This window comes from Equus caballus, chromosome 1 (genome assembly GCF_041296265.1).
Source record: "Equus caballus isolate H_3958 breed thoroughbred chromosome 1, TB-T2T, whole genome shotgun sequence".
NCBI lineage: Eukaryota > Metazoa > Chordata > Mammalia > Perissodactyla > Equidae > Equus > Equus caballus.
Genome location: NC_091684.1, coordinates 106776125 through 106794166, shown reverse-complemented (window position 1 = coordinate 106794166; position 18042 = coordinate 106776125). Strand labels below are relative to the sequence as shown.

The window sequence follows — 18042 nt, the reverse complement described above, 5'->3', positions numbered from 1 at the left end:
TTCAGGGAGCGGAGCTCCGAAGAGCCCTGTGCTTGGGGTATGATGCTCTGCTGTAGCTGGCCCAAAGTTCTAATACTTTTTGAGCATTTTGCACTGGGTCCCACAAATCAGGGAGCCGGTCCTGTGAGCGGGGAAGCTGGCTTGGAGACTGGTCTGTGGAGGCCAGCAAATCCGTCTCTGGCTTGTGCAAGCAGAATGAATACAAGAGAAAAAATAAGGGGCATGCGCCAGAGGGACCTGGTGAATCCTTCACTAAACTAAACGTACTGGGTGTCAAGAAAGGGAGAAGGAGGGGGTGTTGCTGGCCATCTGCATGAAAGAGCCAGGGACTGACCAACCGGAGGTTCCTCCTCTCTTCCTCTGGATGCTCTGGGCTTGGTGCAGGTGGCAAATACGCGTGGTCGCTGAGCAGCAGCCAGCGAGAGAAGCAGTTCCCCCTCCTGCGGCATGCCCCTTGACCACGTCCTTCAGTTCATCCCCGGGATAAATGCACAGCACGCAGGGCAGTGGAGTGAGAAGGTGCTGGGGCTGGGGATTTGTGGCCGCTGGCTTGTTCGTTATTGTTCCCAGTGTGTGGTTTTTCTCCTTAGTCCACAATCCTGTTTCCTGATCAGCAGTTGTTCTGATCTCTCTGCTCTGCTGCCTGCAGTTTCGAGGGCCAGTCTTTGACACCCTCAAGCCTCGGCGGAGTTCCTGGGAGAACAGACGGCGTAAACACGGCTCGGGCACTGCAGCCACGTGGAAGTTTCTCGTTAGCCAAAGCCCATGGGCACGCTTCTCTGGGCAAGTGACAGGCCCCAGGACCCACAGCAGAAGATGGAGAGATGGAAAGAATGTGCTAGGAGAAGATGAGGGGATTCTGTAGAAGGCGCTTGACTTTGCAGGAGCAAAAACCACGTTAGGCAAAGAACATCGTGAGAAGCCCAGGTCGGCAGCCCCCTCCACTCTTGGTGATCCATCCTGGTGCCATGATGCAGAAGGATGTCTGGATCAAGGAGGAAGCGTGTCACCAAGACTTTCGATGAATAATAAAATACTAAAGTTTGTAAATTTTTTAAGAATAAAAATTAGTAAGGATTTGATTTTACTCCTAGTTTTAAAAATCCCTTTTGCCAACTCCTTTTCTGATATATTTGTCTTAGGTGTGAAACTACTGCTAGGGGAGGGCCAGTGTTCATCCAAAAGCCTGGTTACACCTGCAGGAGTGTGTAAGGCATGTGACTGTCATCTGTCACACGTGGAGCAGGGGACAAAATGTTGAGAACTCCTAAACTGAGGTATCAAAGGGCTGTTAACCCTGCAGAAACCAACTGCAACAAGATGGATTAGTGAGAACTGTGTTCTGCTGCCAAAATCAAATGAATCAGAGAGGCAATTGCTTTGGCTATGGAGCCAAGCATACTGGCCATCCTTGGCCCTGCTGAACAGGATGCAGGAGCCGGCCATGAACAGCCAGCTAGTAGGTAGCCACAGAAGAGAAACATTTTGTATCAGACTCTATTTCCAGGGATTTCCTTCAAATAGAAGAGGCAGAGCTGGAGACCAGCTGGTTCCCTGGAACCCTAAGGGAGAGGAACAGAGCAGTCCAGCCTTAACGGGACCAATGGCGACAGTGCAGGGACGTCTAGGACCGACCACTCATGCACACCTGCAACGTTCCCACAAAGATAGGGCAGCAAAGGCATGCCAGAAAAACACACACTGCCTTCCAGCCTTCTTCTCAAAGCCCTGGGGCACCACGTTCTAGAACTCAGTCACCCAGCAGGGCAGGGCTTCATCTGTAGCCAGAAACTCTCAGTGAATCTACAGCAGAAGACGGGAAGCAGAGGCTCCTGGATTTAATTAATTTACGTCCTGCCTGTGGACTGGCCACACACCTAAGCTATTTAATTTAGCCTCCAACAAACGCTAGGAGTGTTCTTTCGGGCCACGGGATCTGCCAAGGAGTCTGAAAAGAGGGAAAGAGCCCGTGAACGTTTGTTAGGAGAATACAAGGACCTGAGGAGAACAATACATGAAATGAATCCAGAAGCCACTCTCAAAAGTAGGTTCAGAGTCGGGGCTGGCCCCGTGGCCGAGTGGTTAAGTTCGCGCGCTCCGCTGCAGGCGGCCCAGTGTTTCGTTTGTTCGAATCCTGGGCGCGGACATGGCACTGCTCATCAAACCACGCTGAGGCAGCGTCCCACATACCACAACTAGAAGAACCCACAATGAGAAATATACAACTATGTACTGGGGGGCTTTGGGGAGAAAAAGGAAAAAATAAAATCTTTAAAAAAAAAATAAAAAAATAATAAAAATTAAAAAAAAGTAGGTTCAGAGTCATCTTCCACCAGCAATCTCAAGTCCAGGCTCATTGCAGGGGCCAGAGGGACCTTCCTCCCATGCATACCTCAATTCAGAGGAGAAGATATAAAAAAGAAGTTTAGAAAGAAAAACAAGCAACACGAAAGAATGGACATATTTCAGGAAGTCAGGAAACTCAGGTCCTTCACCCAGTTTCACTTCTGCCTCACACTGCTCTTGGCTTCTGACCCCTGTTAAATAGAGGTTACGTAAGTGTATTTCTCAGAGCAAAAGAAGCTGTGTTATCAATGGCATGGCAGTGCCCTCAACCAGGGTCCAGGTCCCCTTGCATTAGTCTCAGAAGTTTCTATTTATCTCTACACCATTCTCGTGGCATCAATTCCCCCTGCTCTGTGCTCGTGACCATAGACACAGGGACCCTTTATCCCAGCTGAGGAAGAAATGCCAGTTAAACCATCAAACCTTAGGACTCTGAGATCCCTCCCAGCCCTACTTCCATCCAGCTGGAACAAACCCTTCTCAGTCCAATGTTCCAAGGTTAGGAGAGAGAGCAGGACTGACTCCTCCCCAAGTCTCATCATTCCATTTAACCAAGCAGTTGAACCAGAGGGACAACAAGGCCATCCAAGGTGGGCAGCAGCTCCCAAGATCTTTTGGCAGGAGCCAGTCCCTCCAAATCAAGACCCTGGGGTGATTCTATAATCCACTCAGAGGACAGTTACCATCTGTTTATGGAAAAAATGTTAATAACTCCCAATCAGAATCAAATAGGCAACCACTTTGAGTGCCTGTTAGCTGACGCTAATTCATAGCAGAACAGTCCTGGCGTGCCAGTCCACAGGACCATCAGAGGCACCAGCCCACATCCAACCATTAGCATGTAAAGCAAGGGGGAGCTGACGAAGCACTTAAGATATCACAGGAAGCCCAAGCAGCAGTCTTGCCTCCCTTCCTTCCCAGCCTTCTGGCTTCCGCTGCCTTGACATGTGGTTTCCAACATGTCCAGAACAAAGGAAGTCCTCTTAGCCTGGGAAGCAAGACTCCCGCATCAGTTCCCATCTTTCCCCAGGCCAGGTGTGTCCCAGGTTGAGAAAAGGGGACTAATAAGAGGCATTTTTGAAAGCCCCGTTCAAGTGGGACAGCATTCAAACCCGCAGTATCTCTAATCTAGAAGTATTTAAAGATACTTACAAGGTAGTTACAAGGTAAGAGTCCAAATAATGTACGCTCTTTTTCTAGGCTGCAAAAACCCCACACGTTTATTTTTCTCCATTAAATAACAACAACACTCACCTTATTTGAAAACTACAGGGCACGTTTTATTGCTTAAAGACATACTAGCATGTTTTACCTGGTCATTGTTCTAACAGCCACATGAAATAAAGATGGCAGGTGCACTGTGGATCTTCATGACCGGGCAGCCAAGACCAAGGAGTCAGGTCATTTGCATTGCCATGAAAAGTGGGTGGGACTGCAAGGCGGGCGTTCTAGACCCCACTAGGCCTAACCAGACTATGAAACCAGAGCAAGTCACTGCCTTTTCTGAGCTCCGTTTCTTCATCTGTAAATACAGAGGCTGGAGAGCCCAGCTAGCTCATTGTCACGGTCTTCTGATGTCTAATTTAAAAATAATTTGTGAGGACGAGCTTGGTATAAATTCTGAACCATATCACTTCCGGGCCCAGGATGCACTAGCACAATAAAATTTGTTAAAAGACTGAAATATTTTTATGTATTTCTGAACCTCTCAATAAATGGCCCCTGCCCTGACTCTCCCAAGCGTCCAGCTCCCAAACACTCCACGATCCAGCCATCAGAGTTAACGCCTAGCGCAGCGGGAGCCTCCAGGCAGGGGGCGGCTCTGTACTGACTGGTCAGTGCTCACGCCACACCAAATGCTTTAAAGATCACCCCTGCAGCTCTAAGGCATTGGGCTTCCTCAAGAGCCCAAAGAAACACCCACCATCTGCTCAGAACCATTTTGAAAGCTTCGTGATTCCAAGAGAAGATGAGCTCATATCCTAAGGTGACCCCTCCCCAAGCCAAAACTGTAATCAACAAGATGGCAGTTGGTAAAAGGAAAGAGGTGTTTGAGACAATGCATTTTCATTCATTTTTCAGTTCATTTTTATAAAATCCAGTTAATATACTCATCTCCCGTCATATAGGCGTCCAGTAGGATGTCTACCCACATCAATGTGGAGAGATCGCTGACACATAAGTACGTAAAGCAAGATGCAGAAGGAGACTAGGAGGATAAACATGTCTGTAAATTAAAACACACCTAAAGTAATGCATTTCGTAAATGTACACACATATGTATACATAAATATGCATACATATATATGTACGTATTTCTTCACATACTGTGCATATCTGTGACCACTCTTGGGAGTGCTGCTGGCTTTAATCAGGCTGGTTAAAACTGTTGTGGCACAAGTTCTCTTGCCCAAATGCAATTTATTAATAAGATCAATACATACAGATATATAGACTTTTGATTGTTTTCTAGATGTCTGCAAATAAATGCAATTGGTGACCTGTAAAAAACAAAGAAAAGAAAACAAACATATATATATATATATATATAATGTATTGCTTGCTATGAATGGTGGGAATATGAGTATTTGTCGTAATAATCTTCATATTTTTCTACATTTTCTTACTTTGCAGAAGGAAGTAAAGATCATATTCGTAATTCCCCCTCATCCTCACGCTGTGATCCAGGCCCTCAGATGCGGATGATGGGAATTATTTATGAGTTTCTCCCCATCATCCCCATTCTATTTCCACTGCCCAGACACCTTGGATTTCCAAATCAGTCCTAACTAGCCCATTATTGATTTACCAGCTGTACTTTTTTTAAATAAAGTCATTCATTTCTAAGTTCAACAAGGATTTGTCAAACGCTGTGCGAAGTCTGACGTACAAAGCTGAGTGATCTGTGGCTTCTGCCAAGTGGCTCCTGGGCTAGCAGGACAGACAGATGATGTGTGAGCAAAATAATGATAATGCACTGGGATTAGCGTAGAAGAAAAGCAAATTTCTACTAAATAATATGTGGGACAAAAGAGGGCATGACTGAGTCTTGGAAAGGTAACCCTTCATGGAAGGACAACAAAAAGATACTGGAAAGACTTATACACAAAGAAAAGAAGGAGAAAAGTCCAACCATGGGGCGCCTTTTATGTGCCAACAGCACACACAGATCTCAACACTCACAGCAACCCGATGGGTAGGCGGTATCATTCCCATTTTGAAGCCAAGGAAACAGAGGCTGCGAGAAGTTAAATAACCCTGCTTAAAACAGAGAGCAATTAAGTGGCATCACAGATTCTAACCCAAATTTGAAAATTCAAAGCTGAGGATGGGATGGGTATGAAGAGATGGAGATTTGCCTGAGTCCGAATTGGGGACTTCCGGTACCCACACCTTCACTCTCTTTCCTGGCGTGGGACGCCCATTAGCAGTAAAAGATCAAGGGTGCATGCAGCCTGGGGCATTTGCTTCTCCATCCTAAGATGAGACCTAAACACAATCAGGCCTAATAAAGATCCGAGAGAGGCAGACTTAATTCTAAACACGTCAGCCATGGATACGCGATCTCATCTTGCCTCTAACTTGAGCCGAACTCCTTTAGGTAGCCTGACTTTAGAACAGGGGCTATTTCATTTGCACCTATGGGGACATGGTCCCCTGGCCCAGGCAGGGCTAAAGAAGGCAGCTCAGCCCAGGAGAGGGGAGCGGGGGCTGGGAGAGGCTCCGAGGACAGCTGAGGGGAAGGCTCTGCCCTGGGTGCTGCCTAATGCATCCAACATGGGGACACAGTGTTCCAGGGACCGGATGACAATTAATAGGGAAAATCTGCTCTCACAGTGCTGCCAAGCATGTCGCAGGGTCTCAGCTGGTGGCACGCCTCCTCCGCAGAGAGCAATGAGGCCCCGTTCTTCCTTTTGGTCGAGGTCCTGATGTTTTCTCAGGTGGAAGGAGAAAAACCTAAGAAGGTCCCTCCCTTGGTAGGACAACTTTGCACAAGATTACAGCCAGTCCTCACAGCCAGGAGCCCAAAGATTATGCTGAGATTAATGGCTCAGAGCTCGCTCAGCGGTCATTCATCTTCCAAACTTGTGAAGCCCTGTTTGGCACAGGGGAGTATTGGCAGATAAAACATCTCTAATCAAGGTGCCTAACAGTGGTCTGATCGTGTTTAAGTCATCTGGTTTCGGGCCAAACTTCTATCCCTTCTTTATAATTTGCCTGCACACGTATTTCTCTTTGTCAAAATATTTCATGTGATTCAAGAAAATCGGGCCTGCCTTTCTGGGACTTGTTCAGTTTAATTAAGAGCAGACAGAGAGTGCAGAGGCAGAAGCTTCTGGGAAGCCAGCAGTCGGCCCATGTCTTCTGCCCTTCTGTTCTTCTGTAGATATCTCTTGCTGTATATCAGTGCTCTAAACTTTTAGGGGAATCACAGAATCTTTGGAGAATATAATAAAATCCACAAACCAGTTCCCACCACCACCACCATGTGCAGACACTCAAACATCCGCATATAAGTTCAGGGACCACTGTCCCTGTGAATCTCATGCAGACTCTCCTTCAGTCCTTGAGCCCCAAGGTCAGAACCTTCACCACAGATACCAGCTAATGTGTAGGAGCCACAGAAATTCATCTTTTTGCATCCCATAATCTCACTGGAAGATCTCAACCTGAATCCTAGCTCAGCAACCTAATGGCTTGTTGAAACTTTCACCATCTCCTACCTAACATCAGCCATAAGTGGAAACCCCATCTGGGAGTATATCTTGAAATTCACGTTGCTGTTTGGGAAGTGGTACCCAGCCTCCCTTGAGCCGTTTGGTCAGATCCATCCCTGGGACCAGGCAGATGGATGCTAATTAACCATGTTAACCCCTTTGGTGTTACTCCCCCTACCCAAGAAGAGCCATATCCTATACTCTACACTGGCCATAATGAGGTTGAGTGCTCTGTGTCATGGAAGCTGTCCAGCAGATTTAGCAATCTTGTGGCTCCTGGCATCCATTCTAGGACTCTGTGTAGAGCTACATGCTGTCATACCACTGCATGGGCAACTTTTCAATGCCAGAGTCCACCATCCTACGTCTAGCTACACTACTTCCTTCTCATCACAACTCCAAGGATGGGTGCAGACAAGAGAAAAACCAAGTTACTCAAACAAGGAGTCCCTTTACCCACCAAAAATGAAAAGAAACTCAAGTCCTCTTCATTTGTTCTCAAATCCAATTTCCTCCTCAGATTATCCTCATTGCACCAGCCCAGCTAAGCAGCGTTTTCAGCCATCACAGCAAAACCAGATGGTTCACAGTTTGGTCCCCACAGATACCAACACTGCCTTCAATCCATCATTAACCAATAATAAAAGTGTAGACAGGATTCTCCTCCAGGACCACTTAAGTCTGCTACCAGAGGCCCTCTCAGAGAGCAAAGGGAGATTAAAACAGCATCGTGTAATCAAAAGCCACCATGTCTCCCCCATGAGATCCTTGCAAATGAAAATCCCACCTTACCCTTCATTCCAAATTTGGACCGTCGACCATACTTGTTGATCATGATAAAGAGAACCACCAACAGGACGCAGGCAAAAGCAGCAAGTCCAACAGCTATGGACACCTATGAAGAGGCAAACACAGAAAGTCGAGAACAGTCACAGATAACCCGAGAGCCAGACAAGGTAACGTGTGTGCCCAAGTTAGAACAGTCCTACTGCAGGGGCAACTGTAGCCCTCTCAGAACTTTGCCACTGAGTGAAGTCTTTAGAAAAAGTCATTTATGAGACCCTAAGAACATTAAAAAAATAAATTACCCAGCTTGATTAGAGAAAGTTCTGTGATTCAGTGTTCTGAGCCCCTCTCCTCTGGGGGCCATCCCAAGAGATGCAAGAGAAAGCCTAGAAAGGCTTCTATATGTTGTTTTGTTGTTTTAATTAGCAAGCAAATTCTGCTTCTTCACATTGAAACTCTTTATATAATATTCTTATCCAGGAGCTTCTAGGAGATCTGGTCTCTAAAAAGACCCCCTTGCTCCCCTCCCCAGAGAAATCTCAGGCTCTGAGAGCCAGGCAGGGGGAGGCAGCTTGAAAAACCCACCCAAGGAGATGCTCCAGATAACTTGGACTTTTGTAAAAGGATGGTACAGTTAGACACCGCTTTGAATCAGGCCCAGCCAGGTGCACACCAGAGTGGGGATTTTCAGGCTGTTCTCTTCCAGACCCTAAGGCTGGGAGCACATCCTCAAAGACTTCTTCAAACAATGAATTATTCTCATCAAACAAGGAAGGTTTCAACCACCTGAAAAGAGGTCATTCATCACGGCTTCTTACTGGGGTTCCAAGTAAGGCAGTATTTGGGAAAGTTAGCTACTCAAAGGAAGTCTGAAAATGACTGCAGCAGTAAACACCTTCCTCTTGACCAAGAAGGGACTCACCCCAAAAGTGTCTTCCTCTGGCTTGTGGGTCACAGTGATAGGAGGTGTGGGGCTTTCGTAGACTGAAAACCAAACAGAGAAGGAGGAAGGTGGTTAGCTTACTGGCTACGGGAGGCTCAGCCACAGTCCCCCTCTGACTCCCATGCCCCCTCGAGAGTTCTTGCTGGAGAACATTCCTTTAAAGCCAGACTCTTACTGCCTGACCCCCCCACCCACTTTGCAGGGGTCCCCAGAGACCAGGTCCCTGTCCAGCCGCCCAGCCAGTGCTGACAGCCCAAGGGCAGGCTTCAGAAGGAATAAAGGACTTTCATTCCCATCTTCCTATCCCATCCTAGAGTAAATCATGACACCTGGGCAACATGGGCCATGAGCTACTGGATAGAAAAGAGGAGAAAAATGCTTTGGGATCCCGGCCAGGGTCTGGATTCAGCACATTTTGTTGGTGATGGCAGCTGTTGCTGATCCTCTGCTACTCTCTGTTGTGAGCACTCCATTGCCTGTTTCCAGCTCTTTCCTCTTTCCCTCTTCACCCATCAGTGAGTCCAGGAGGCCCGTGGCCCCATAAACAACTCACTGTCCATTCCCTAACGTGGATTTCAGAACACAATGGCGGCTCAAGTTAAGCAGCAATTTCATCTGACCAGAAAACACCAGCTTTTCCCAGCAAAACCTGGATGGAAAGGCAAGTATCAGTTTGTCCTCCATCTAAAATCACCTCCTTAGTGAGAGATGGCCCCAATTCAGAATTCTCTGGAAGGACATTCTGTGAGATGACAAGTCCTCTAGGACTGAGGACAAATAAAGGAATCACAGGTGATATTTACATCGGTGCCAAACAGCAAGGGGTCCCCTAAACAGGACTGTCTACTATCTCAGGCCACACAGGGGGTAGAAACGGCAGCAACTACTGCTGTGATCTTCTCATGGGGGAGAAAAAGAAAAGGAATAAATATGGGTTTTGGGTTTTCCCACAGCCCGTGAGCAAGCCATCAAAATCCTTTTGTCATTGTCTAGCTCCAAACTGCCTAGCCCCAAACTGCTTATAAACTGAGCCTCAATAATCCCATTTGAGGACACACGAGCCTATCAGGAGACCTCGTAAATCACAGCTCTAGATGAGGTGAGTCCAAGCCAAATTCTGGGGGCCTTGGAGCAGGTGAGAAATATTAGCAAGCATGGAGACTCCACATTCTCTCCTCACAAACAACTGAGATGATCAAACAAGAGCCTACCAGGGCATGTGAAACTCCACATCCTTCCTGACATGACCCCTTTCCATCCAGGAAAGAAGACTCACCACATGGTCAGACCCTAGAAAGCTCCCTGGGGGAAACTGAGGCACAGAGCGGCCACCCAAGGAGAATTTCTACTCTCCAGTTCCTTTCATAGTTCACTCAGATGCTCTCAGCTGCTGTGGGTCTGGGGATGGTGCTGGCATATGAAAGAGGGCTATTTGGATCCCAAAGTTACCAAAAGTATCAGAATAAATCAGTTTCAAAGCAAAAGGTAAAGCAAACTTACTAGAGACAAAGTTATCCGTGCTCTCTGCAAAAAAGACAAAGAGACAATTAACAAATGTAATAAAACCCAGGACAGACGCACTGTATCTTCCTAACGACATCCCCCACTGATCAGGATCCCCTGGTACCCCAGCAACTGAAAACTAAAATCCTTGGCCTGTCGCCCCAACCTCACGCTATACTACCTCTTCAGGAAGTGGTCTTCCAAATGAAGAATAAATAAGACATGAAGCTGCTGATTTCAAGGGAGACGGCCTGGCCCACCTGGGGACTAGAAACCAAACTGAGATGGGGGATTAAACCTAGACGCCACGTCTGTCCCACAGTCCTCCCTTCTCTGGGTACCCAGAGTTCTGGGCATCTTGGTGGGACATTAGAGTCAAGAAGAGATGTTTCAGCGTAGGCTTCCCCAGACCTTTCTTAAAAATGCCAGCTATGATCTCAAGACAAAATTCCTCAGATCCATATGTAAAGTTTATTCTAGTAAGTCATTGACATGTTTCTTGGGAATTCCTCCAGAACCTGCTCAGCCCCCAGATGAAAATGTGACATTTGATCTTTGGCCTCTAGAGATGGGTCACCTAATAATGAAAGCTTGGCATTATTAGACAGTGATTATGATCCAGGGGCTGTGCTAAATGCTCTAGCGAATACATCACTCAATCCTTACAGCCATCCTAGGAGGTAGGTAGCACAAGCCCCATTTAACAGATAAGGAAACAGGCTCATAGAGATTAAGTAACTAATCAAATCTCACTCGTCTAAGAAGGGATAGAGCTGGACTCAAACCCAAGTCTGGCTCTTATCCACTCTGTCAGAGATCCTCAAACTTTAGCATGCACGGGAATCATCTAGAGGGTGATCACTACCCTTCTCCAATAAAAGAAACGAGGGCTCCTTGGAGAAATGTATAATTTCAGGCTGTGGCAAAGAAAGTACAAGATGTGCCTGGACCATCTTGTGGTACTAGAAAGTAAGAAAGTGCTCAAAAATTAATGGGGGCATGGAGAAAGGACACAGGAGCCAACGTGAAAGAGTTTCCAATGGCCAAATGTGGGACAGTTTGGGCAACAAAATAAATAATGAAATGATAGTCATGGATTGTTACGGGCTGAATTAGATCTGCACAAAATTCATATGTTGAAGTCCTAACCCCCAGTAGTTTAGAATATGACCGTATGTGGCATAGGGTCTTTAAAGAGGTAATTAAGTTAAAATGAAGTCATTAGGGTGGGCACTAATTGAATATGACTGGTGTTCTTATAAAAAGAGGAGATTAAGCCACACACACACACACACACACACACACACAGGGAGATGACCACGTGGAAACACAGGGAGCAGACGACCGCCTACAAACCAAGGAGAGAGGGCTCAGAAGGAACCAACCCTGCCCACACCTTGATCTCAGACTTCTAACCTCCAGATAGAAAATAGATTTCTGTTGTTTAAGCCACCTCGTTTCTGGTCCTTTCTTATGGCAGCCTTAGCAAACTAACACATGGATTACAAGCCATAGGACCAAAAAAAAAATAATATCCATGAGTCCACACCAATATAAATAAGTAATTTAGTAAATAAGTGGGAGAAGAGAAAGCTCTTCCTTACAGTAGAATTTCAATTAATAAATGTAGAAGGAATGAGGGAAATAGAAAAGTCGCCATTGACAAATACCACAGTAATCATTGTTTCAGGCAAGAATTATCAATGAATGCTAAAATTAATGTGTGATGGAATAAGAAACAAGATATTTACAAAGTTTCAAAACATTATACTTATTAATCACAAAGAGAAAAATAATCACTTTGCAGTGGAGAAAGCTGGCAGACACCAGCCTGAGCAAGCGATAAAGTTAACATCACCAGTAACGAGATGTAAGGACATCAAGTGTCCCCTGATAAGATGTCCTGAAAGGGCCCAGCACCACTTCTGTGGAGTTCTGGCCCAAAAGGCATAACTGGAATTTAATCACGAGAAAACACCAGGCAAACTCAAATTGTAGGACAGTCTACAAAATAACTAGTGAATATTCTTAGAAAGTGCACAGATCGTGAAAAACAAAGACAGGCTGAGGAACTGTCCCAGATTTACAGAGACCAAAGTGACGCAGTAGCTAACTGCAATGTACAACCCTGGGCTGGATCCTAGAGAAGGAAAGCACAGCAGTGGGACAACCGAAACGATTTAAATAAAGCCTGTAGGTGCAATGATAGTGCTGTATCAATGTTAACAGCCTGATTTCAATCATTGTATTGTGGTTATGTCGAGGTGAAGGATGTGAGGACTTCTTTATACTGTTTTGTCACTTTTTCATATAAATCGCAAACTATTTCAAAATGAAATCTTTAAAAATTAAAAATAAAACAACACATAGGGTATCGGTCCTCACCCCAGAGTTTCTGATTCAGGACGTCCGGGGTGGGTCATGAGAATTGATATTTCTAAGCAGCTTTCAGCTGATGCTGATGCTGCTGGTCCCCTTGAGAATCACCGCATTATACTACACCTTTTCCTGCCACAAGCCTACCACACCCTGAAAAGTAAGAACCATCCATTCATTCATTTCTTCATTCATTCTGGGTCTCCTGTTGACCAGGTCCTTGGCTGAGCCCCCACAGTCATCATAATCACAGCTCTGTGAAGTAGGAAGCAGAAAATATTCTTCTCCCTCTGTGGGGAAAAGGATGCTATCTGTGAAAGCATCATGCACAGGACTTCAGAGCAAGTCCCGTTTACAGTAAATGCACTGTTGATAGGCTGCTTGTTTTTGTCCATTTTGCGTTGTTTTGGGGGACAGCAGCAGAGCGTTCTCTAAATTCCTGAGCAGGCCTTCATGCCACCACCCTCTTCTAAACTTCAGGTGAACAAATGCCTGATTTGGGGGGAAGATGGCAGAGAGGGAGTTCTAGCCTTGGCTTCAGAGCCCGAGAAAAGAGAGGTGCCAGATCGATTCGTAGTTTACACTGATTTGCATATTTCTCATAAGGCTCCCATTTATTAGAGAATATTCTCACATCTGCCAAATGCTTTGGCCGAGTCTGTGAACCCTGTAATCTCCTAGTCTGCATGCATGCTTAGCTCCTGTGCTAGAGCCTGCAAACCCTGATGCATCCAGGAAGCCCATGAGCCCTGGGACAGGGAGAACTCTGGGTCCTCTCTAACCCGTGCGGGGGACTCAGACGTTTGCACTGGAAGAGGATGGTACCCAGGAATCATCCCCACCTCTGACCTCCACCAGTAGGCTGGGAGGACCACTGGACCAGTATGCCAAGGCGCTATCTGTACATGAACCAGGACTGGGCAATGGAGACAACGGTCTCCTCCAGTCCCCAAACTCCCCCAGAAGTGCCCTATGGGAAAATCCAGTGGGGTCCAGAGAAGGGAGAAGAGAGAGAGACACAGCTTGTGTCCAACAGAGAGAGGAGGACCGAGAAGTGATGATGAGAAGAGGTGCCCTGGCTTTAGACGTGAGGAGGGAGGGGGAAGGCTGCTCCAGAGCTATGGCAGCTCACTTATTCCTAAATATTTTGGCAAGTCTTCCCAGATATTTGTTACACATGTGTGTGTGTGTGTGTGTGCACACACACACACACACCCCTTGGCAACATTCCTCCTTCTATCACATCATCATCTAAGGGTCCCCAGCTCCACACTCTCCCGCAGACTAGAGGCTTCCAGGACACCTCCCACCTTGACACGGTCCTCAGCCACCCCCGCCCCTCCCCTCCTGACACTCGGATCCCTAATTCCTCATAGCTTCCCACTCTCACACTCAGATCCCTTCTGACAGGCCCTCTGAGGTCCTAGAACACTAAAGAGGATTCAGCTTCATGCTTCTAGAACAAATCTCCCTAATCAATCCTTCCAGGGGCCTCCTACACCAAGGCTGAATGCCACGCTAAATGTTCTAGCGTTTCTCTGGAAATGGAGAAGAAAATACCAACATTTGTACAGCATGCACATTTTCTAGAACATTTTCATTTTAAGGTCCTACCCTGAGAAAATCCTTACTGAAGGAAGCCTCTGCGTTTGCAGGCTGCTCCCTTAAATATATTCATTCTAATCAAATCTCTCCCAGGGGTCTCAGGCCCATGAACAGGAGGAAAGGAGACCCCCATCTTCAGATCTCTGTTTTCCCCCCAAAACAGATCCCCTTCCAGTCACCCTTAGATATTCTTTAAAAAAAAATTAAAAACAAACCGTAATTCTGTGCTTACTCCATGCCAAACATGGTTGTAAATACTGTAGGTGGATTAATCCATTGTATGTGAATTAATCCGTACCACACCTTTGAGGTAGAAACAGGGGATTGAGGGATTTGCCTGAGAGCACAGAGGCTGACGAGCGACTGAGAGAGAATCTGAACCTGGCAGTGTGGCTGCACAACCACTACCCCAGACGAAACCGCCCCGAGACTTAGAGCTTACTAGCTTGAGAAGATCTTGATGCCTGGCTCTAGAACTCCTGAACGCATCTCTCTCCACCCAAGGAATCCTAGGACCTAACAGCCAACAGCTGCTGAAGCTTTGAAGACACAGAACTAAACCCTTGGCACACGTCACTTCGTGGAATCCTCATGGCGGTTTAGGCAGGAGCTCTTGTGATCACTCCCATTTCACAGATGGAGAACCAGAGGCACAGAGAGTGATTGTCCTTTGCTGTGTGCCAACCAGGTACTGAGCCCCATTCCAGGAGCCCAGGCCACCCATCTGGTAGTGCCACAGATGAGATTTGCACCTCAGTCTGTCTGATTTCAGAAAGCTTATTCTTAACCTCTATGTTCTGCTGCCCGGGAGCCAGAGAGGGGTAGCTATGATCAATACGATGTCCCCCACCCCCACATCAGAGGAGAAGAGCAGGAATCCAGACCGCCTTTATCTCCAAGGCTCAGGAGGAGAGAGGTTTACTGCCTGCTCTCCTAGATAATTTACTCTCCTGAACATTTAGACATTTTGTCACTTGACACGACCGGCCCCTTTTCCCTGTCACTGCCTTTTCATCATCCATTGATTCCTCTATAAACAAGCAAACCTTTGCCAGGGTGACCCCAGCCGGGTGTAGATGGGTCTGAGCAAATGACTTCAGGTGAGCTGTTCCACTTCAGGCTCTGCTGTGACTTCACCCTCCCTCCTGCCTTCTGAGGCCAGAGGCCACCAAATGCCAGGGCCGCGGATGGCAAACCAGGGAGCACCTGCGTCTCCTGGGGGCTTGTTAAAACACAGACCGCTGGGCCCCACCCCAGAGTTTCTGACTCAGTGGCCTGGGTGCGGTTTGGGGATTTGAGTTCTAACACATGCCCAAGTAATGCAGATGCTGCTGGTCCGGGGACCACCCTTCGAGAACCGCTGGCCTACAAAGCGTTGATAAGGTGAGGAGTGTATCCAGAGACTATGAGAAGGAGCTGCTGTGCTCGTGGGAACAGAGGAGGTGTCTATATGGCAGGGCAGATGCAGAAAAAGCTGCACCTACCACACAGCCCCCCACTCCTGCTGCCCCATGGCTCTCAGGACATGCTCTGTGGGGAGTATCCTAGAGTGGCTCATCCTCCCTCCTGAGCATTCTATGGCTCCCGACTCCCTCCAGGCCCCAGGAGCCTCCCTTTGGAAACAGAATCATTGCTTCAGGGGGCTCCACTCCTCACTCACTGAGAGGTCTGGACCCTCCTCTTTAAGAAACAGCAGTCATTCTCAAATCACTAGGTGGGCACAGGCAGGGCGAAGGGCCACTCCAGCCCTTTTTGCCAACAAAGCCTAGCCTGACTTTGTGGGCTGTGAGAGCAAATCTCTACATCCACAGTGTGGCCAGGAGTCTCCTAGCTCCCCACAAGAGCCCCACACGGCCCACAGTGGGAAGTGTCCTGAGGCCTTTTATTGGGCATCCTGGGGATGACGTTGGAAATGCTGGACCTCAGGGCATTGTGAGGGTCTCAAACATCAGCAGCTCTCGATGCTCTTGTGAATGATGGCCCCATCATCCCCTGGACCTCAGTGGCAGGAATTTAGCTTCACGTGCAGCCTGATTTTTCCAGAATTTCACTCTTGGAGCCTCTAATTCGAGTTTCCTTGCACTAAGATAAAGAAGTTCTCCTGGAGGTGCCACCCCCTGGTCGTCTAGGCTGTGAAGCTGCCTTCACACAAGCAGATGCTGCTTAGCACCAGCTCACACTCCCCTCCTTTCTGTGTGAGTGTCTCTGTGTCATATCTGTCTTTACACTCCCCCTTTATGTCCTCAGAACCCCTGAGATCTGGGGATTGAAGGCCAAGAGGTCATCCACTCTGTTTCCAGCAGAAATCACCAAGGTCATCAAAGATCCAGGCCCTCACTGACAGGAACTTGTCAATGGCTGAATCTACCAAGACATTCTGCCACCATTTTCACTAAGCTCTTTTGGTGTTTTCTTCTCCTTCAACTTCAGGAAGGTATTTGAAATATTCTGGCCCAGACAGAGAAAGACAGAATCTCCTCTTAAAATCCCGTCAAACAAAGTTTTTTCATTACTCCAAAGGCTACCCCTGCGCCACTTGACGTTGGTACCATCACAGGCTGAGAACATCAGTCACCACACCATCAGCTCACCAGGAGCAAGACAGGAAGGGAGACACGCCCCTGGGTGCCTAGATTCGAGCCACGTCTTGCTACCGACCAGCAAGCAGAAAGAGGTTCATTCAGTTCACTCGTGTTAAATGTAGGGCTGAACAGGATGGACCCCAAAGCCCCCTGCAATGGCAGGTCATGGAACCATCATTACATGCCAAACCCTGTGACATGTGCTTTATACACCTAAGTCATTTAAAAGCCACAAGATTCTTAAGGGAGTGGTACAGTCATGTCCCTTTCACAGATAAGGGAATTAAGGCTCAAAAAAGCCAACTTTCAGGCCCACAGTCTCCCAATAAATAAAGGTCCCGGTCAAGATTGTCCATCATTCTTGTCCAACTCTCAAGTCCCTGATTTCTCTACCATAACACAGTATGCCCTTATATGCACATCTGTGTATTTCTGAGGGGGTCTTGGTTTGTGTTGTGATAGCAATTGGAAAACAGAGACTTTATCTAATTTACGCAAAACGCTAGTGGTGGCTGAATATGCTCCAACGTGTGTTTGGTTCCCCACAATCACAGTGCTAATGTTGACGCTGCTTCTCCTCTCAAGCTACCACACCCCATGCCCCCAAGCTCCTAGAAGGAATCAGTGCACCCGGGAGCGGACTGCCCTCACCTGGAAAGGGCTCCTTGAGGAAGTGGCCGTTGATGGTCTGGTTGGCCGTGCCCAGCGGGTTTTTGGCAATGAGGGTGTAGTTGCCGTTGTTGTAGTGGGTGGGCTTGTTGAAGAGCAGGCAGCCCTCGGAAACCTCGCCCTCCTGGTAGTACTCCACGTGGATGATCTTGGACTCCCGCAGCGGCTGCCCGTTGTGTAGCCAGTGCAGTGTGGGCGGTGGGTTGCCACGCACCACGAACTCGATGCAGTGCTCCAGGCGCAGCTCGGGCTCCTCCAGGCTCACCACACGCGGGGGGTCTGCCAAGGGAGAGGCCAGATGAAGCCCAGGACACAGAGTGTCCAGCCTTCCAGGAATCCCAATTCTTCCCCACCCAGCTCTGAAAAGACTGAGGGAATCAAAGGGCCCCCCACCAGCACCCTGAAAGAGGAGAAGAGATGTCTATCTTCACCCAGGCTGCCCAGATGTATAACTGGAGGGTTCCCTCTCTTGACCTGTTACGGGTTTACCAAAAGGCAGACTTGGGCCAACATA

General features: G+C 47.6%; 1 protein-coding gene across 6 annotated transcripts in view; it reads right to left on the bottom strand.

Moving 5' to 3' along the window:
* Window positions 1-18042, bottom strand: part of NTRK3 (neurotrophic receptor tyrosine kinase 3) — a 364056-nt gene that overhangs the window by 229263 nt on the left and 116751 nt on the right. For all 6 annotated transcript variants that reach the window (XM_023650428.2, XM_023650421.2, XM_023650423.2 and 3 more), the window contains exons 8-11: window positions 17511-17807; window positions 10294-10317; window positions 8773-8834; window positions 7857-7959 (exon numbers count right to left, since the gene is read on the bottom strand). In XM_023650428.2, the coding sequence (XP_023506196.1) occupies window positions 7857-7959; window positions 8773-8834; window positions 10294-10317; window positions 17511-17807 (486 nt within the window). The remainder of the gene's footprint in view (window positions 1-7856; window positions 7960-8772; window positions 8835-10293; window positions 10318-17510; window positions 17808-18042) is intronic.